The sequence below is a fragment of the Rattus norvegicus genome, chromosome 18 (genome assembly GCF_021556685.1).
Source record: "Rattus norvegicus strain SHRSP/BbbUtx chromosome 18, alternate assembly SHRSP_T2T, whole genome shotgun sequence".
Taxonomy (NCBI): Eukaryota; Metazoa; Chordata; class Mammalia; order Rodentia; family Muridae; genus Rattus; species Rattus norvegicus.
Genome location: NC_141551.1, coordinates 73,690,001 through 73,712,131, shown reverse-complemented (window position 1 = coordinate 73,712,131; position 22,131 = coordinate 73,690,001). Strand labels below are relative to the sequence as shown.

The following is a 22,131-nucleotide window of genomic DNA, read 5'->3' as shown; positions in this document are numbered from 1 at the left end:
GTTCATATGGGGTCTCGAGCCCCTTCAAGCTCTTCCAGTTCTTTCTCTGATTCCTTCAATGGGGGTCCCGTTCTCAGTTCAGTGGTTCATCTATTTCTTAATTTTGCGATAGAGATAACACTGACCAAGCTGCAAGTTTCTATCCACACCCCACCAGATCTCTGTATAGACCTCTAGGGATGAACTCTCTGACTTGAAGCAGGAAGTACCACGGAGGCAAACCAAACCACACTCTCTGCTTAGGAGGTTCCTGGGAAGCCTTGAAGAGTCTGGGAGGAAAAGTCATATGAACTGGCGTGCATTTTCTCAAGATTGCTTCGGGTGTCCTAAGACTGGAGGGTGGAGGACACGCAGCAGAAGTTTCAACAGCAGAAATAACCATGGTCTGAGTTAAGGTTGCAGCGTTCAGGCTGGAGAGAAGCAGGTGGATCCACTAGTACATCGGTTCATTAATTAAACTTTCCCAAGGTCATCCAGCTAATAGCTAATAGGCGGCAGGGCTAAATATAGATCGAATGTCTCCTCACTCGTCAGGCAGTGATTTTTCTTCTGGTTTTCTGTGTCAAAGAACACCTGGTCCCTCTGGTTTGCCGTCCCCCAGGGAGGTAGGTGATCAAGAAGTGCAGAGGACAGCAGCTTGTGGTCTCCAGCAGGGTGATGAAGGACGGCTTTGGAAAGGAAATGGCATTGCCTTTCCAGATGCATCTATCTTTTCGGGGTCTGTCTGGGGGCTCCATGACAATCTACCGTCTCAGCATTGAGGTAACGTGCTTCCCAGTGACAACAAATGGAAAGTCAAGTTTGTTGTTGTTGTTGTTGTTATTATTATTATTAAAATCTGGATCTTAATAAAAACCATAGCCCTTTCAGCTGGAGATGAGGAAACACCACGTGTGGAGAAAGGCTCAGCTGTCGTTCCCACTTGGAAACTCTCATCTGTCCTGGGATGCTTGAAATCTTGAAATCTATATTCCCTTATCCTGAAGAGTGTTGTTCCCCCCACCCCTGCCAGATGCCTTTCTAATAATCTGTTCCCTCCATTCATTTCACAAAGCACTTTCCAGTTCCTTTCTCGGAGCCTATCAGTCAAGATTCAACCAAAGAAACCAGAAGCCATTGTAGGTATTATAAGCAGAAACGGATTCTGGGTATTTAAGGGTTTAGCAGATTTGAAATGGGTTTTGGGAAGCCACCATTGATTTACTGCACTTAAATTCCAGCCAATATATTAGAGGACTAGAAAATCAGAATCACTTCCCCTTAACCCCACAGAGCCAGTGACTGTGTGTGAGATACAGGGAAATGTCCTGTGTACATGACCTTAATGTCACAAGAAAGGAGACAACAGGAAGAAGGCTTATGCTTCACTGCTGCTCTCTAAATTTTGCCTTCGGGGCTAGATTCAGGGCTGGAGAGACACTGAGCCCTTAAAAGCACTTGCTGCAAAGAGGACCAGGATTCGGTTCCCAGCACACTCAGTGGGCACCGATGCCTGTGACTCAGCGATCTCTTCTGACCTCTGAAGTCACACAAACACACACATACACACGTACACACATGCACAGTCATGCACACATGCACATACATCCACACGTGCACATGCACGCACACAAACAAAAAAGTAAATCATTACTCAGCTATATTGGCAAAACCTGATTTTCTTCTTACAAGCTACCTAATGAACTTTAGAGACCCAACCCCAGAGTATTACAATATAACCTAAAAAGAATAAGCCAGAGTCTCTCTACCACAGGAATTTTCCATCCAATACATTTTATGTCATGCCTATGTTTCTAAGTACCACTTTGGCAAATCCAAGGCCAGATGGGCTACACTGTGTCAAAATAGAATTACATTAAAAGAGTTTATAGCATGGTCCTCTCCCTGGAAAGCTATGCCTCCCTGTCTACTTCCCATGCTGCTTGGACTATGAACAGAGACATCTGCAAGGAAACTCCCCAGTGTTCATGGTGGCCAATTCTGAATTCAGAAGACAGTAATGAGTTACGTTCTCCTTGTGTCCTCTGAAATATTGACAGGACAGGAAGAATATGGTTCCTTGGTGGGATGCAGTCTCATCTTACTTTGAGTTCATATCCCCTAGAATGTCTACATCTTAAAGCCACATGTGTCAGCAGAGGTGTCACAGATGAGCCATCAGTGCTTTGTGCAAAGCTTTGTGTCCTGATGGTCTCCCTAACCCAAAGATGGTGAGTTTCCATCTAATTGGATTTCAGGTCTCTGCCATTTCCGAGACCCCCATCCTTACTCCTGTCTGGAGGCGGAGCACCCTTAGAGGAACATCACTGATCAGTGGGTTCTTCCCTCCAAACTCTTGGTGGAATTTCCACACTCCTTAGTTCAGAGCCAACTGCCTCAACCCTGAGTGTAAAGGAACTAAGAACATTACCAAAACGACAGTAGAGTCAACCCATAGGAGGAAACACCCTGGGAGCCCATCAGCACTGAAAAGTATAGATAAATAGAACACAAGAACCTTTAATATCCGGCCAAAAGTTCTCTTAAAAGCTAATCTTAGGGTGATGATATTAAAGACCTTTTTGACAGATGTACATCTTCTGTTTTCCACCTGTCCATACTTTTTTTTTACAGTTTCTCATTGGGATGGCTAATCTTGCCAAGTTGATTGTATTGAGAAGCACCTAGGAGATTAATGAAGCGGACCTCTGATGTGTCTGTGTGGGCGTTTCTGGGAACTCCCAGATCTTGAGGACTCTAACCTAAAGAATAGCATTACCCACTGACGGGTTCAAACTCTGAGAGTCTATCTGGAGGTTATGGAGCTGTGGGAAGCGGGGTCTGGTTGGAAGCTGTAAACTGCAAGGAACTAGTCCTTAGGAGCTACATTTTCCCTGGCCTTTCTCACTCTGTTCTGTCTTCCACACTGCGATGGCTACTCCCCCTTTCCTGTCACGATGTAATGAAACCTTGGAAAGCGTGAGCGAAACACGCCCTTCCTGCTTTCCACTGTCCCTGCCACACGTCTATGACACGAAGACTGACAACATATTCACTCGGGATTGTGAGAGTGACAACCTCTTGTTTCACAGATGGCTACACGTGCAGAATATTTAGCCTCCCTATGTTCGTGCAAACAGATACTAGTGATTATCTCTTAAAATGTCTGTCTACCTCCATCTCCTACCCACCTCCATCCACCTGTGGGAAACATTGCAGCAAAAGTGATCTTCCCGCTTATTCTCTAATCCCTTGTGATTGGCTCAATTAATAGGTGTTCAGCAAACACTTTCGACTGACTACTATCCAACCCAGGATTTATTATGGAGAAATCGGTGCTTTAAAAAGATTAGCCTTCCTAAATATTTATTCTAGCAAATCCTCTCATTAAATCTCTGTAGTTGGAGTCTTTAGAGCTGGGTGAACAATCCCAGGAAAGGACAAAATAAGGGTGGCAGACATTGGCCCTCCGCACACTTCCTTATGCGGCAGTTTTCAACATCCCTGCTTCCAGACCAAGAGGGATCTGAGCCCAACCAACATGGCTCCACAGTAACCGTGAGAGCTGACTTTGGCTCTACTCCTGCCCCACACTCTTCTTATTCCACTATCCCAGTGGGTTTGCTCATCAGAGCTCACCCTCCTTCTAGAAAACGTGTTCGAATATTTTTTGAAGATTTATTTATTATATATGAATGCACTGTCGCTGTCTTCAGACACACCAGATGAGGGCATCGAATCGCATTACAGATGGTTGTGAGCCACCGTGTGGTTGCTGGGATTTGAACTCAGGACCTCTGGAAGAGCAGTCAGTGCTCCTAACCACTGAGCCATCTCTCCAGCCCCCTCGAATATTTTTAACCCTCTAGTTTCAGTGATATCTAGAATAACTCCACCTTCTCATAGCCATTGATACTTGAAGTCACGTCTGAGAGGCCAGATGACAAACACATTGCTAAACACCTTTAGAGACCTCCAGAAGGTAAACAACCCTTAATTCATGACTACTGCACCCCATCTAGCTTCTTCCAAACTCTGAAGGAAGCACATTTTGGAAATCTGGTTAAGGTATAAAGAAGAAAGGACTGGATAAAACTGAAACTTTTAGATCCTCAGCTCTGTTCCTAGTCTTCGCTTTTCCCCTTTGGGTAAGCTGGTTGTCTATTTTGGAACTGAGCTGGTTTTCCAGAAGCCACAGGGCAGTGGGAGCAAAGACTGACGGTCGATGTGCTCAACACAATTCAAAGAGAACTGGTCAGAAGAGAAGAAGTGACTGCCTGGGAAGTCTCAGCTTGAAGGCTTCTGCCCCTGAGAGCAGGACACACGGTGTGGGAACAGTCCTCTGTGCTCCTATGCGATCCTCCTTAGCCCAGCTCCCTTCCTTCCCGCCACATCCTCCAGCAGCATTCTCAATTCTCAGAAGCACCTCTCCACTGTCTTTTGTCTCCTCTCTCCTTTATTCTTGTCTCCATTTTCTTCTTTCCTCCCTTACTGACTCTTTCTGTGAGTCTCCCATTCCTTTGTGTCAATTCTAACTACTTCTCACCACCGCCATGATGACCCATTCCACTCTCTTCTCATTTCGATATTTCACAAACTGTATTTGACTACTAAGGATCTTAACTAATGTTTCTCCATCCAAGTTCCCAACCACCCTCATGCTTCATAAAAGTCTCTGTGTTGGCTAGATTTCTCTCAACTTGACACAAACTGGGGTCATCTTAGAAGAAAGCACTTCAATTGAAAAAAAAAAACACCTTCCTATGATTGGTCTGTAGGCAAGTCTTGGGTGGGACATTTTCTTGATTAATGATTGATGGGAGAAGAGCCCAATCCACTGTAGATGGTACACCCCGAGCACGGGGTCCTGGTTATATGAGAAAACAAACAGGATAAGCAAGTCAGTAAGCATCACTCCTCCATGGTCTCTGCTTAAGTTGCAGGTCCCAGCCTTGAGTTCCTGCCCTGACTTCCTTCATAACAGACTGTAACTTGTACGCCAAATAATTCCTTTCTTCTTTGCCAAGTTGCTTTGAGTCTGTGTTTTATCTCTATGCTAGAAACATCACTAAGACAGTCCCTGATTTCGATTCACCTCAACTTAGGTCCAGAGGACTGTACATCTGTCTTCCTCAGGGCTAAGAATAGCAAGAAACCATCTGTCTCCTCTCCCTGATTGCATCTGGTTTGCAGAGCAAAGGGAGGTTATTATGGAATATGGGAATTACTGAGGGAGTCCCATTTCCATAAGCTACACACTTTATTTCTGAGCTTACATGCCACCTGCAGCTAGCTTCCTCGGGAGCCTGCTGTTGAGGTGACCCTGAGAAGGCTTTGAGGGAAGCACAATTTCACGTCCATGGGCCATGAGACATACTAAAAATGCTGGGGTGTTGTCACCTTGTTTGATCTGGAGGGATGTAAATAGTCTTTAGAGTCATGAACCAAGTTTTGGTCGTGTTTTGGTTTTGTCGTTGCTAAATGAAATCTGGTTTTGCTTACTTTCTGAATGGTTTGACCACTGAGCATAAATTCTGGAATCCATGAAGATTGCTTCCATGCCTCTCCCTTCATCCCACTTCCTGTTGCTTGGTGTTCTCTCCACCTCAGTGGCAGCTATCCCAGGTTACACCTCAACACCTGTGAGAATGAGCCAGGGGCATCACCTGACCCCTTCACATAGATCCCGCTTCTGACTGAGGACCTGCCTGATTCTCAGCACTCACCTGGGAGCAGGCAGGCAGAAAAATGTTTGTAGTCAGAAGAAAGAAACTCTTCAGACTTGATTGTGCATTAGCTTACATGTGTTGCTTTTAAACCCCTACCCTGGTGCTCTATGTGGAACGGCTTATTAAGTTAGGATACCTGGAAGAGAGGACCTGCTCATAGTATTTTGTTAACGATGTCATGTTGCTCAATATTTCTTCTCTGAGAGCTTGAAACAAGGAGCAGTCACGTCTACCTGGTGAGCTTCCGTTCTCCTTGATTGGCCAGCAAGACATTTGGAAACAGTAGACTCTGTTAAGTTCTATAACTCTATTGCTCCCTTGTATTACAGGCTAAGCCAAGTGTGGCTACACACAGTTGGTATCTTTCCCTGGAGCTCTACTTTTCTCTACCGTAGACTTCTGGGTACCTTCAGATTATTATCAGAGCCCCAACCTCTCCTACTTGTCACCGACTGTGCTTTCCACCAAGTCAGGCTAAGTGGATGATTCAAGATCATCATTGAAAATGCCACCTGAAGCCAATTTTGAAGAACGGTAGGCTTTGTGGGAAAATCCACTGCCTAGGAGGACTCCCGCCGATGTCATAGCATGCTGAGACATGCTATACAGAGGCAAAAGGAGGAGGCACAACCACTGGATGCTGTACTAACTTACTCAAGGACTGGTGCTCCTGCTGGCACTTAAGGGAAACCCAAGACTTAACACTCTTGGCTGCCTCCTTTAGCCTACCAAACATGACTAATGCTGTTATGAGCGCAGCCAGGCATCCTGCAGGAGTACTCACGGGTTCAGTATTCATGTCTTGGGTGTTCTCTGAATGAGAGGGCCCTGGAATGGCACCTGATAAGCATTAGCCTGAAACACCACCTACCTAGGGTCAGCCCTTCCTCCTCGTGCTACACAGGCATTGCTTTTAAAATACAAACATCTGTGCAGAATAAAGGGTGGTTTGGGTTTGTTTTGTTTTTGTTTATGTTTTGTTTTTGGTTGTTTGTTTGTTTAGTTGGTTGGTTTGTTGATTAGGTTTGGTTTGGTTTGGGTGGTATTGTTTTGTGATAAGCTTTTCCTAGGGAAGATGCAACACACACACACACACACACACACACACACACACACACACACTCATACACAGTCTACTCACCACAGGGGGAAAAAAAAAAGAAACCCATGCCACACCACGATTTTGACAAAGTTCAGCGTAGTGAAACCAGTGGGTTTTTTTGTAAATTGGGTTACCAACAGGAGTGTGAGGGAGGACTTACTTACAAGCAGAGAGAACTCACCAGCAACTTTGTCACTGACAAGCCCACTCCCACACGATAGCTCACGAAAGCTGCACCCTGTCACTCAGCTCAACAGTCTAAGAAGCCTCTGCCTTCTGCAGCTCGGCCACTCAGAATCTCCTCCCCAACATTTGCTCTCTACTCTTTATCCTGCCGGGAATTGGCCCTCCAGAATCCTGCAAGTTTCTCTAAAACCTTTTGATACCCTCCTAAGTCCCATGAGCCCTCCTTGTTGGGGTAGTAATCTTGGTTTGCGTCTGGACAAAACACAACGGACCAACATGGTCCCATGTGGAAAGGTTTAATGAGAGAAGAAGAGTAGAAGAGGAGAGGAGTAAAGGACGGCCATGAGCTCGTGGAGGGAAGGCGGGAAGGGGAATAGGGAGAGAAGGGACAGAGGGGAAGAGCAAGAAGCAAGAGAGAGAGAGAGGAGGGGGCAAGTAGCCCCCTTTATAGTGATGGGCATGCCTAGCTGTTGCCAGGTAACTGTGGGGTGGAGCTTAGACAGAATGCCAATACTTCTCCTCGACCCTCAATGGCATGTTTCAATAGGAAGGAGAACACCAGACAAGTACTTATGAAGGAACAAAGTCCTTGAGTTCAAACAGAAAAACAGAGTCCCTGCCTGAGTGAGGAAAGAGTTTTGTGCATGCACAAAGCAAGCTTCTCGCTGTAATGAGGAGGGGACAGGTGCTTTTACGTAGAATCCAAAGCCACACACTTAAACTAAACAAAGCTGGGCTCCAGGGAGCATCAAAAACCCATCATCCGATAGTCACTGTAGGTGAGACATCTTCAAGGAAGGGCCCAGAATCCACAGCAAAGGAGTTGATGATGTCATTACAGAGAATGCCTAGGTTTGAGCATGAGGTCAGTTCAGGCCCTGGAACAACTTTCTATATGACTTCAACCAAGTGCTCTCATTTCTCTAGTCCTGTCAAATGAAAAACAAAACAGTATCCGTCTCTCTCTGGCTGCCACCACCCCTGTGAGGAAGCTGTAGTTGGGGGTGACTTGAGAAAATTGCTGTGGGGGGTGTGAAGCCTGATGCCTGTGATGATCCAAAAACAGTCCAGGATTTATTTGGACAGTCACAATTTTCAACCTCCAGTGGTCATTTCAATCATTCATTCATTCACTCAGTATACTTGTTACATAGACAACGCTATACCAGAAGGAAGCTGTCCTTAATGCCTTCCTTTCTGTCTGTAAGAGATGACATATAAACAGCAAAGGCAGAGAGGAAACCCCATGGGACAGGCACTGTTCTGTCTATGGCTCACAGATGAAATGGCCAAACAGAGGCAGAGAGGAAATTGGGACCTTTCCCAAGATGCGAACGTCGTCTGTCTCTATCCAACTTCTATTCAATAACAGTAACTGCCCAACGCTACCTACCTGGCCACAGCTGAGAGTACTGGACCAAGGGAAGTAGAGAAAAAAGAAAAGGAGGGAGGGGAGGAGAGAGGAAGATTCTTTCAAATATACCCTAAGCATCAACTAGACCAGAGGAGATTTTTGGGAGTGCCCATGGGAAGTCAGAAAAGGAGCTTGGCCGTGGTGAGGTAGAACACAGGGCAGAGGTCCCGGAAGTCAAGGCAAATCATTCACATCACAGTAGAGCTGAGCTGGGCCTGGGTTGGTGTGGCACAGCCTAAAGGAGAACATATGCCAATACAGGCAGGCACACACATGGAGAAAAACCTGATGGTTTAATAATTGCCTCTGACAGGGTTCAGTGAGACATGGACGGGTATAACATACGGAAGGAACATTCAAGGATCACCCCACTTTAAAAGTATCAGCTGAGGGCTGGAGAGATGGCTCAGTGGTTAAGAGCACCCGACTGCTCTTCCAGAGGTCATGAGTTCAATTCCCAGCAACCACATGGTGGCTCACAACCATCTGTAAAGAGATCCGATGCCCTCTTCTGGTGTGTCTGAGGACAGCTACAGTGTACTTATATATAATAAAAATAAAAAATAAATCTTTAAAAAAAAAAAAGTATCAGCTGAGAAGGGGATAGCCACTCTTTGCAAATGACCTTCCAATCTCGTTGGTAGCCCATGAGAAGCATCAAACAGGGTTTGCTTCCCCCCCCCCCGCCGTCCCCCCACCCAGGCCACAACTAAAGTTCCCCTGCCAGCTACAGCACCCCAGCCCAGGCCCTGCAGGAGAAACCAAAAGATAGGCCGAAGGCCCAGTGTCTCTGAGTCCAGACAGTGGGCAGCTGGCCCAGAAAGGCTATGCTGCATCCGACCCTATCCCTCCCAGCCTGAACCTCTGGCCAGGGAGTCAGTCTTTCAGTCCAGATTAGCCTTGGTGGGCTGGAGCTGCCAAGAAAATCTCAGAGCATCCCTAATAAATCCAGAACCAAGCCAGCCTCTTACACAACCCACTCCGACAGAGGTACAGCTCATCCTGGCCCAGTTAGTAAACTGTTCCCTGGTCTACCTGCCTAATGATCTACCTGCCTGGCGACCAACCAAAATGGCAGAGTGTGGGGCCTCACCTAGGGGACCAAAGAAAACCAAGAGGGCTGCCCCCCCTCCCCACCCCGAGAAAAGAAGGCTTAGGATCAGTCAGCCCTTAATTCTCTCTAAGTAGAAATGTTTTACGTGTAGGATGATGGACAGAACTTGAAGGCATTGCAGGGAGATGGGGAGTGGGGAGGGGGAGCTGTGTTAGCCACATAGATCCAAGGGTTTCCACTAATTGGGCTAGTCACATTAAAAACAAGCAGCCTTCTGGGACCTGTGGAATCTTGGCCAGTAGTAGCAGTGCCCAAAAATGCAAGGCAGCAGGCACCCCTGACCCTGGATCCTAAGGTTGTAAAATTGAATGGAAATCTTCCCTGCACTGATCGAAAAACCAATCCATTCAACTCCTATTTTGAATAAGCCACTAATCACTGTTCCTCCTTCAGAGCTTCGGCAGCCCCAGAGCAGTGTAAATGGACCATTTGAGACTCAGCCCACAACTACACTTAAACCTAAGAGACCATGATGGGGAGAGAGCACTAAACTGCACATTAACCCTCCAAGGCCAAGCCCAGTCCCACACCGGGCAGTAGGAATATTCTGGATGGAAACCAGCCCATCCCCTTTGGCTACGGGGTATGTTTTTGTAGTTCCGTGAGGAATGAACAATCTTTTAGAGAAAAGAGCCAAAATAAGACTTTGCGATTAGAGCAATAGAGTTAAGAATCATTCTTTCTAAACGCTGGGGAATGCACCAGGGTCTCTGTCCTCGTCTTTGATGGGGACACCCTCCCCATGTGCCACAAGGGAATTCCTGGCACAGTTCAGAGATTCTTTTTTTCTGGAGTATGATTTGATCTGGAGTATGATTCTCTTACCTGCCCATGAATCTAAGACCTAACTTGAGCACTGAACCTCTGTGCCCCTAGCTGTGGAAGAACAAGTTGACCAGGCTTACCCTGTGCCCCCAAACTCCCCCTCGGTGCCTAATATCCATTGCCCCTTCTTCACTGTTCAAACTCAGCTCTTCTTAGACAGCTCTGAGACCTTTCAACTTAAAGCTATGAATCACAGAAGGTACCCAATAAAAAGGGCTCTTGCAAAGAGAATAGAGAAGCCAGTCTGTTTGGGAAGCCTGGCATTATAGAGCCGCGTGGGGCTGAGCCAAATAGCCTTTCTGTCGGTACTTCTGAAGGAGAAGAGAAGGTATGGGGCAGCCAAGGAGAGAGAGAGAGCACGCCAAACAGATCATTATGTGTTCTTGGAAGCCAGTTTAATAGACTGGCTGAAGCAGGGCTGGGAACAGGCTCTGAGGCCCTCAGTCAGGACGTGGCGGGGGCAGAGATCCACATCCAGCTCTACCAAGCGGCGACACTTTATGGAAACTTTTGAAAGACTCATTGAGACTGAGAAACCCAAATATCGTGTGTTTTCTCTCAGATGCAGAATCTAGATTTAAATATATCCATGAAAGTAGGAAGGGGACTATGAGTGGAGAAGGAGAAAGACAAAATGTCACATTTTCCTTCGTGTGGAATGTGTGTGTGTGTGTGTGTGTGTGTGTGTGTGTGTGTGTGTGTAAAATAAGAAAGCAGAAGGTGGAGTATTTGGGAGGAAGCTAGGGTAGGGGAGAACATTGGAGTATAGAAAATACAAGCAAAGTATCATGATACATGTGTATGAAACTGTCATAATGAATCTAATTATTTGTGTGCTAAAAGCATAAAAGAAAAGAGGGAGGGAGAGAGGAGGGAAGAAGGGAGAGAGAAAATGATTCACCTTGAGAGTGCTTGAAGGAAAATTAAAAACACAGACTGCCTACTGTGTGCCAGGAACTGAGTCAGCACTTTAATTGTCCTAAGAATCCTAGGTTGCCCTTTAAAGAGGGCAACATGGAGGGCCGCACAGTGTAAGTGGCTAGGGCACGTCCCAGGTCCCGGGACCTTCTCTTTACAAGGCCATTTTTCGCCACACATCACACCGCTGCCCTCCAGCCAAAATTCCCCGTGTTTTAACAGGATAAACATTCCCATGGCAGAGGAACGCTGTGTTCCCTAGAGAAGATACAAGCATGCCGTTCCTGCAGAGGCCATGTGGGCTTATGAAACTGAGAACCGGGTTGAGGGCCTGGAACGAAGCCCGGGGCCCGGAACCAGCCCTTCAGACCTCAGCTCGGTCCCAACAAAGCAGTGAGAGGGACAGGGGAGCTCCAGTTGGGGGCTAGCTCTCCTCTTGACGAGCTGTGAGTCTCTGCTGTCTGGAGACAGCACAGTTAAAGGTGAGGTTTTCTCTGGCAAGAACAGAGAGCACCGTAGTCACGTGCAAAAAACATAGTTATCTGCTGCTCCATGGCTTGACTTTCTAGGAGAACATTGTCTGCACACAGCAAAGACTTGGGCAGAGAAGAAAGCGCCCTTTGGAGAGTACTTCCCTGGCATGACCATCAATCAGGGTACAGACAATCATTTTTATTGGCAGGATCTTCTTCCTTTTGGTGGTATGCAAAATGATCAATGCCTATCTTCTAGTTGATAGCGTCTTAAAGTCAATAAAATGGAGGGTTTTTACCATACTATTATTATTTCACCAAGACCGTTAGTGGATTGTGTATGTGTCTTTCCAGATGCATGGATGGCTCTCATGTCTGGGCGTCTGTCTGCCTAGCTATTGTTTCCATTGAAGTTTTTACTAAGGACCCAAGGATGCTGTATCACCTTTGGGCCACTAGAGGGCGAGAGAACACTTGGAGACAGATAGCTTTGTCCTTACACTTTCTCCCAAATGCCTGCTCTCTTCCTCCTCTCCACAGCGCTTTCCAGTGAAAACGCACCTGTAGAGTCAAATCAGGGAGAGGACCCCAGTTCCAGACGGACAGTGCTGTCTAGGCAGGCTGAATGCTATATTTGTAGAGACACATAAAACTCAGCTCTAGTTTAATGAGTTGATCTTGATAGCACAAACAAGTACTAGTTATGGCCAGGCCTCTCTGCAGAGCTGGGATGTAGCCACCCTCTTCTTAAGTCATTCAGAGACTCCTAAGAGCCACCAGGATTCCTGAAGCTTTCTGGGGAAATGCACTCACTTTTACTGTCCTGTGGAGTCTTGCTTTTTCTCTTCTCCCCCTTCCTCCTCCCTTCTCACCCTTCTTCATTCCTTTCCTCTTTACACTTAGTGTTAATTATTGAGTTCTTACTACATCCAAGAACTGTGCCAGGAGCCGGAGACACTGAAAGAAGGAGAACCAATCACTGTCCTTAGGAATCTTGAGCTCTGGGAGATTTATACAAAATCCACACATCATCTATAAGGAATAATACTGGGCCCCAACAGTATTTGTTTCTAAGTAACACTATAGAAATCCTCGTGGGTCTCAGGAGCCTCCCAATGGCTTAAGTGGCCGCCCTCCAGCTGTGTCTTTTCAGAAGGCAGAACCCCCTTGTCATGGTTGGTGGCTGTTCCCACTCCAAGGTGGGTATGAGAAGGCTTCTCTGACACGGTTGAAACAAGCCCCACCAACTAAAGAGTAAAGGACAGACAGACCTTCCACAACTACAACCCTTACAGTGTCACGTGATTATAAGGGGCTCAACACCATTCACTAATCAGCAGGACCCCTGTATGGACCCCAGAGCCATGGCCCAGAGAAGCCTGAAACAAAGCTAAGTAATGCGGCAGTACATGACATAGAGCCTTGCTTGTGTGCTAAAGATGTCGGTTTTGATCTGACATCATCTGAGGCTTTTTGGAGGGAGGAGGTTAGTAAGGTTAGTTGGTTAGGTTTTGTTATTTTAGACAGTCTCTGGCTGGCATGGTCCTGGTAATATAACCCAAGCTCAAAGTCAAAAGACCCCTCCTGCCTCAGCCTCCCACGTGTTGGGTAGCAAGGGTACATACACCACCATGCCTGGCTTCATTACAGGTTTTAAGGATAGGATGGTCTTTGGTAGATTGGGACATTCTTATGAAACAGCCCTATAGAGCAAGGCTTGCAGAATCAAAAGTAAAGCAGGCATGTCCAGGTGGTGATGACAAGAGAAGAGGCAAGCGATGACACCAGCAAGCTGATAGTGACTGTGGACATAAGGACACCTTTAAGGACAGAATTGCCATGTTTGGAGGGTAATGAAGACGGTAACAATAAGTCAACTCTAGGGTTTTTGTAAGATAGCCTAAAATGGGAACTCTTTCGATGGAGGCACCTTTGAAGGAGGCTAGGATTTGCAAATGCTGGGGTTTTGCAATACATGCATGGGGGCAAGGATTCAAGAGGTAAACGATAAGCCATGATATCTAATAATCACAAAGGAAAGGGATGGCCGCTGGCAGTAGAGGATCAGAGGTCTCCAGGGAGTCAAAGAGTTGGATCATAAGGACCCCTTGGGCGACTGAGTGGAAAATATGAGAGGTAGGCACTGGGAGAGAGAGCTGACTTTTGAGAACTCATACAGGAATAATTTCAAACCCATGCCTTGACTGTGGTAACTGGTGGAATGGAAAGAACTCCTGAAGATGAGAGGCCAGAGAATGAACAGTGGGCATCGAATTTGTGTGGGGAGGAAAATGGCTGGTGGAGCGCCGAAAGCCTTTACTGAGGCAGAGACAGGGAAGTCTGTAAGAGTAATGAGCAGCTAGAGAAAAGGAGATGGTCAGGGAAAGTGGCTGCTGTGTGGTGTGCATCAGGAGAGCTGGTCTGGAAGCAACAGTAGAGGGCAAGAATTCCTCTCAGTGGGCTCAGGAAAGGAAATAACCAGGGAAGTGGTGCTGATGCAAGGAGAGGAAGTGGTGCTGATACAGGGACAGGAAGTGGTGCTGATGCAGGGACAGGAAGTGGTGCTGATGCAGAGACAGGGAGTGGTGCTGATGCAGAGACAGGGAGTGGTGCTGATGCAGAGACAGGGAGTGGTGCTGATGCAGAGACAGGGAGTGGTGCTGATACAGGGACAGGGAGTGGTGCTGATGCAGAGACAGGAAGTGGTGCTGATATAGGGACAGGAAGTGGTGCTGATGCAGGGACAGGCAGGTCATGATCCCCTCCAGAAGGAGCCTGTGCAACGTTTGAGTAGCACCTTAAATAGCTGTAAGGAATGGCAGGTGGCCTGCATGTTAAGGATCTGCAGTGTCCTAAGGAAGGCTTTCTATAACTCAGATGGGGCAACACAGAGCAATGAAGGAAAGGCTAAACCATACTGAGAGGTGACTATGTGCAGGTTCAAAACCACTCTCAGAGGACAATGAATAAAGATAGATAGATAGATAGATAGATAGATAGATAGATAGATAGATAGATAGATAGATAGAGATTAGATAGAGATAGAAATAGAGGTAGATTAGATAGATGATATAGATATGGATATAGATATAGACATAAATATAAATATATAGATATAGATAAAGATATAGATATAGAGTGGAGAGTGCCGAAGAAGAGTTATAATAACTTAATGGAAGAACGGGACACAGTATTGCCAGAGGCAGCGAAATGAAACAAGTTCCGGGAGCTAACCACAGCACAAGCCCTGGCCTCAGCCGTGAGTGAGAAAGGAGGCCTACGTAGAAGGGAAAGGACCCTCATCCTGGCTATACACAGCTTCCAACAGAACATGCCAGGGCTTTGAACCTCTGTGTCCCTCTGAGGAAGGACGGGGGGAAAAGAGATGAGAACAGTCACAGGGGATACAGGAGGAAGAGCAGGGATTAGACACCAAGTGGAACAACACAGTTTCCCTAGCAACATAAAATAATGAGTTTCTTCTAGACACCACCCCCCAACCAGTGCTGGATTATGTTTGAGTTTTACCACAGTAAAAATAAGTTTCCAACTGACTGCCACGCTGAGATGGCAACATGGGAACCATGAATGGTAGAGAAAAAATATATATGTAAATGATAAAAAGAAAAAGAGACTTTGCCTAGGTGGTCAAAAAAAGGTTTACAACTAAAAAGGACTTTATTCTTGGCATGGGAGAGTGGGGATAGGTTAAAGGTTACACTGTTGTGAATGGAAGATTAGCTTCTAGACCCTCTGGCAGCACTGCCTGTAGGCACATGAAGTCCCCCCCAACACCCGGGTATGGGGATATAGTTCCACTGGTGTCACTAGGGAGCTCAGAACGCTGGACCACGTTCCTGTCATCTCAGATCTCAAAGCATACAAACAGGAAGATTAGAAGTCCAAGGTCATGCTTGGCTAAATTCAAGGCCAGCCTGGGTGACATGAGATTTGTCTCATAAAAGAACTGTATTCACGTACCCACTGAGGCCACTGCTTATCCCTCCAGGTCAGGTGGGTTGGATGCCATGCCTCCTCCTCACGTGTCCCGCGTTCGTACCTTACCCAAGTCCCTTGTGCATGCCCCAATTCATCAGTTCTTTTCCCATCCTCTCTTACCAGTCACATGACAGATGAGCGACCATCCCCTGAAGGAGATGTCTGACAACAACCGCAGCCCCCTCTTGCCAGAGCCTCTTTCCAGCAGATACAAGTTGTATGAGTCAGAGCTAAGCAGCCCTACCTGGCCTTCAAGCTCCCAGGATACACACCCAGCCCTTCCCCTGCTGGAAATGCCTGAAGAAAAGGTGAGTTCCCACACCACCAGGATGTGAGACCAAAGGCGGTGAAAGGTGAAAGGAGACATTTTCATATGACTTTGAGGCTCAAATTGGCCATTTCTACAGAAAAAAAAAAAAAGATGACTTGGGTTTTGATGGGAACTCTAGTAACTCTGTAGATAAATTTGGGAAACATCGCCATTGTAATAAGACCAAGTTTTCCAACCCATGAACCTGGGATATCTCTCCACTTATTTTGACCTTTATGTTTCTTTCAGTGATGTGTTGTTTTCAGTGAGCAATATTTACACACCCTTTGTCAAACTCACCCACAGATATGTCCTGCTCTTTGATGCTGTGATGAATAAAAAATCGTTTCCTTAGTTTAAATTTTAGGGTTTTTTTTAATGCTGCGACATAAAAATAAATCCTATTTGATCTTCTATTCTGTAACTTTTCTAAACTTATTTACACCTCTAGTAGGACCTTTGCAGTTGCCTTAAGAATTTTCTATATAAAAGGGCATGCCATCTGCAAATAGAGGTGCTATCCCTAAACTGTTTACACTGTATTACTTTTGTTTCCTCTCCTTGCCGCTTTGCCTGTGCTAGAACACAGTGCTGAGTAGCCTGGGCAAGAGCAGACACCCTAGATTGGGGATTTAGCTCAGTGGTAGAGCGCTTGCCTAGCAAGCACAAGGCCCTGGGTTTGGTCCCCAGCTCCGAAAAAAAGAGAAAAAAAAGAGAGAAGACACCCTTGTTTTGTGTTTGATCTCAGAGAAAGAGATTTCTAATCTTTCACTGTTACATGCACTGTCACTCATTGGTCTTTAGTTGATGAAGCTTGGGAATTTCCCATCTCTTCCTAGTTTATTTAAAAACAGCCACTTTTCAAATGTTCAGGAGCTTTCTGCATTATGAGCTACCATACTGAAAAACACAGCTTTAGAGAAAGAAGTCTTGACCAGCAAGTCCACATGTAAAATTGAGGAGCAGACGAACTTGGATGAGGGAAATAATCCAGCATTGTATCTGTAACCTCCAATGGATGCTAGCATTTACTTCAATTCTGCACAACACACGTAACATGTCAGACATGTTAGTAGTAGCCGAGATTTCCATCCAAGCTGTCATGAACCAGATTGCCCAGGACTTGGACTTTCACATGAAGATTTGAAAGTGAGAAGTTGGCTGGGCTGGGCTGGGCTTGGCTCGGCACAACTCAAGGATGAGGAGGGGCAGCAGGACTCTGCAAAAGATGAGAGTGAGCTATTCGACAGTCACAGGGAGGGCCATGATTGATCTTGTGGTGGGCTAAGGATCTGAGCTAACCTTACAGAACTGTCCTGGGTTGAGGAGGTCCCATGTAACCACCCATCACTGATTTAAGTTTTACTGTCATTAGATACATGTTTATCTAGGGACTGCAATTGTTTTAAATACTGCATTTCAATATAATTTCCTTTGTTATTTATACTTCCAAATATTTACTGTGGAAAGAAGTCTATAGGTATCATCAAACTGCTAAAAGGAATCCTTGTCACAAATCATTAAGAAAAGCTATTGTGGTTCATCAGAAAATTGGACACAGTACTACCTAATGACCCAGCTATACCACTCTTGGGCATATACCCAAAAGATGTTCCAACATATAACAAGGACACATGCTCAACTATGTTCATAGTAGCCTTATTTATAATAGCCAGAAGCTGGAAAGAACCCAGATGCCCTTCAACAGAGGAATGGATACAGAAAATGTGGTACATTTACACAATGGCCTAGTATTCAGCTATTAAAAACAATGACTTCATGAAATTCATAGGCAAATGGATGGAACTAGAAACTATCTCCCTGAGTGAGGTAACCCAGTCACAAAAACACACATGGTATGCACTCACTGATAAGTGGATATTAGCCCAAAAGCTCATATTAACCAAGAAAAGCTATCATGTAGAATCTTTAATAGTCCTGGTTTACAATGGAGTACAACTTTAGACAATAGGAGTCTCATCTTTTATCTCATGATACCATATCTCTGTCAAAAATCCTGACCAATGCCCTCTGTTCCCAAATGTCCCTGCTATCAAAAAGACATATTATTTGAAGCCAAGTCTGGTAACAAGTACTTATAATCCCAGCAGTCAGAAGACAGAGAAGGGAGGATGGCAAGCAAAAGGAGGCTTACCTGCTGTACAGAATTCAAGAACAGACTGGGCCACAAAGGAGACCCGGTCTCAAAGAAAGAACAATAGGTGAAAGGCATATTCTTTGGTATTCTCTCCTGTCTTTTCCATGAAGGATCTCCGATCATCGGATGAAGACAGCCACATAGTGAAGATTGAAAAGCCCAACGAGCGGAGTAAACGGAGAGAAAGCGAGTTGCCCCGCAGGGCTTCTGCAGGCCGGGGAGGCTTCAGCCTCTTCCAAGCTGTGAGCTACCTCACTGGTGACATGAAGGAATGCAAGAACTGGCTGAAAGGTAAGTCTCCGGGGAGGACCAAGGGACGGGGGCAATCTTTCCTACAGCTTGGACAACATGGCCGCTCCTTCACCCCCTCATAGCAAGGACTGACAAAGTAGAGGGAAACTGAGTTGATCCCAGGTGGTCGTGTACCCAAATAGCCTGTCATTCCCTTTTATAATGAATACATTTCATTAATTTTTAGCCCTTTGCCAATCATTCATCCCTGTGTGGAACCGATAGAGGGCAAACAAATTAGTAACATACCAGCCATATTTCCCAAATAAGCCATAAGACTGTTCCCCCATTTGTTCCACGGCCACTTACTGTACCCATTATGGGCCAAGAAAAGATCGGCATCGCCCTCTGCAAGCTCCAGGGTTCTTTCCTTTTCACCTCTCTCTGAACTTGAATGCTTTAGCAAATACCACACTCTCCCCATCAGTCCCTCACCCCCCACTAGCGTGGTTGTCCTGGAAACCAAACCAGAGAAGGCAGAACGCATGTCCCCTCTCCTACACCTGGCTTCTTCTAGGCCCCAATTCAATAATGATTTTCACAGCTGGGCTCTAACAATTTCTTTTCCAACATCCTTTCTTGAAGCCTCTTTCTTTGCTGCTCAGATATCAGCCCTCAACTGAGTCACACATGGCACTACACAAAGCAAGAGTTTACCTCCCTCCCGGCCTCTTCCCTTGGACCAATAAATTTCCCATGGAATGTTCCTTGCCAACCAAGCCAATGGCTGGAACTGCTTTAAATTAGTCTCAGCATGGTCCCTCAGTCTGTATGGCAAAAACTACCACCCACTGTAGACCAATTGCTAGGCCACTCAGAGCCTTGGGCTGGGTGCCAACATCCACTCCCAACCCCTTCACACTCCCACCCCAAAGCAGGCTGAATCAAGAGAAATACCCTGGCTGGCACATCCCCGTGTGTCTGAGTTTCTATGCCAACTAGTGGTCTAATACACAAGATGTACCGTGCTGATGGCTCTATCTGTCTCTTGCAGATAAGCCCCTGGTCCTTCAGTTCCTAGACTGGGTCCTGCGGGGAGCAGCTCAGGTGATGTTTGTCAACAACCCCCTTAGTGGGCTCATCATCTTCATAGGGCTCCTGATCCAGAATCCCTGGTGGACGATTGCTGGGGCACTGGGGACAGTGGTCTCAACCTTGGCTGCCCTTGCCTTGAGCCAGGACAGGTAAGTGCTCTCTATGGGCCTCTTGTATGATGTGACAGACAGGTGAGGTGTTTCGTTCAGTGCTCAGCCAACCATGTCCCAGCCGATCCCTAAACGCTTTCTTAGTTACTTGTCTATCACTGCAACATAGGGATGCATGGGTTTTATTACGGTCTGTCATCCATGGAAGTCAGGGCAGGAACCTGGAGGCAAATGCTGAAGCAGAGGCCATGGAGGAAAACTGCTGCCTGGCTCGATCTCATGGTTTGTTTAGCCTGATTTCTTATACCATACAGGACCACATGGCCAGGGCTGGTATGTGCCTTCAAGGTGCTAAGCCCTACAGGCCTGCCTTCACCCCCATCTTATGAAGCATTCTCTCAAGTATGGTTTCTTCTTCTCAGGACAGTCTAGCTTGAATAATGTTGACCATAAATGAATGAATGAATGAATGAATGAATGATAGATGATATATGAATAGATAAATAATAGATTAATAGATGATATATGAATAATAGATAGATACATACAGGGTAGATAGATAGATGATATATGATAGATAGATAGATAGATAATAGATTGATAGATTGATTGATAGATAATAGGTAGGTAGATAGATGATAGATAGATAGATAGATAGATAGATAGATAGATAGATAGATAGATAGATAGATAGATACATACATACATACATACATACATACATACATACATACATACATAGACAGACAGCCTGGGCAGCTGCTCTTGTGTCAACTTTGAGAAGATCACTAGAGATTGCTACAGAATTAAGCTGCCCTAGCTCATGACAAAAGCAGCAGCATGCTGAGTTTGGCTATGGAAACTTCTGGAAATACTCCTTCTTAAGGAAGTTACAAACTGCTTTTAGGAGGCAAAATTAATAAGCCATAAAAAGATAGTATATAACACAATGCTCAGTGAAGACTGACAGACTCACATCTCTGAGTATTGGGATGCATAGAGAGATGCACATTTTTTTTATGGCGAGCTGGAGGGGAAAGGAAGGATGATGTGGGAGGGGCAACAAGGATTTAAGCACAGAAGCAGGAATGACCGGTGGGAAATCAAGTACCACTAATAAACACCATCTTGTGGAGGCTGACTCTCTTAAAGCTTTGTCCTATGTGGTCCCAACGTTCCCCGAACTTTCCTGATACTCAGAGCCACCTGGGTGTGAGTGGAAGAAGTGCAGTTCAGTTCCCATCCCTCCCACCTCTAAATATCCTCCTGCAATGGATCTGGTGAAAGAAAAAATATTTTGCAATAGCTAATTTTTACTGAGTACTTAATGTGTGAGCACATTTTTATGACATTTATATCCACTATTTGAATACTTATGGTTTATTTTCTTCCAAGGAAGGAATACAAATAATGGGAAACATTGGTATGTTCAGTTTAACAAGGAGCACACAGGCCAGGAAATGAATACTCTTCACAGAGGAAACCCACACTGTGCCTGTGTCCATCACATCCTCTGTGACAGCCACTGTGACATCTCCCTGCCTCTCTTTAGACTCTCTTGTTCTTGCTACAAGATGCCTAGCATGACTCTGAGCCATATGTGCATGTTTGTTACATTTTGGAAAGAGACTTTTAGGATCTTCTTATGGTTCAGGAAATTTGGAAAATAAATACAAGATTATCCCATGTCCTATGCTTTCCAATCTGGGAGTCGACAGATCACGATCTTCAGTAGCATTTTTTAATCAAACTGGTTAATAAAATACAACTGACTGGGAGTAACTTATGCAGCGTGGAGATAGTTATTTTATGAAAACATTGTTATATTTGTGGTAGGAAGACTAGATCATACTATAAAATATATTTCTTTACAGTAGGTTTCTCAAGAACAATTTTGGCCAGCATGCCCAGATATCTGTGACTCTTAACATCACACCCAGAAGCAGCCAATGGATAAACAGCCATGGTTTTTAATTGAGGGACCAGGGAAGGGCAGGCACAAGGTGCCCACCTAAGTTACTATGCATGGGTGACAGGACACAGGCTTGGCCGCCCCATAAAGTTCCCTTATGCTTAAGGTCATTCTTGGGCCACTGTCATTGCAGCTGTACTATGTGGCCCTAGACTTAGGATGGAGTCAAGCAGCAGCAGCCAGAGTACACTGAGTTAAATCACGTCATGCTTCCTCTAGGCCCAGCTAACATTCCATAGTCCACTGAGGCAAATATATTGGTCAGCTTGTCTCCAAGAGGCTGTGCACAGACCTCCAAATGACCTTGGAGGACCACTCCAGTCCTAGCGAGAGGAAAGCCACTAGAAGTTATATTCTTGAGTGTGCAGGTCTGGAGAGCTAGTTGATAATATACTCCTATCAAGACAGTGTCTGCTTCAGCAAACAGGCCTCGGTCCTCTCACCCATGCACCTACCATTGCAAGGGCAACTGTCATAGAGCTGTTTGTGCTGACCAGTTTTATGTCAACTTGACAC

The 22,131-nt window shown here is 45.7% G+C and overlaps 1 protein-coding gene across 2 annotated transcripts in view; it reads left to right on the top strand.

The window, feature by feature from the left end:
- The window catches only part of Slc14a2 (solute carrier family 14 member 2), a 426,972-nt gene that overhangs the window by 345,115 nt on the left and 59,726 nt on the right, over positions 1-22,131 (top strand). For both annotated transcript variants that reach the window (NM_019347.4, NM_177962.6), the window contains exons 4-6: positions 15,863-16,047; positions 18,318-18,498; positions 19,493-19,682. In NM_019347.4, coding sequence (NP_062220.2) covers positions 15,874-16,047; positions 18,318-18,498; positions 19,493-19,682 — 545 coding nt within the window. In that variant the 5' untranslated portion in view covers positions 15,863-15,873. The remainder of the gene's footprint in view (positions 1-15,862; positions 16,048-18,317; positions 18,499-19,492; positions 19,683-22,131) is intronic.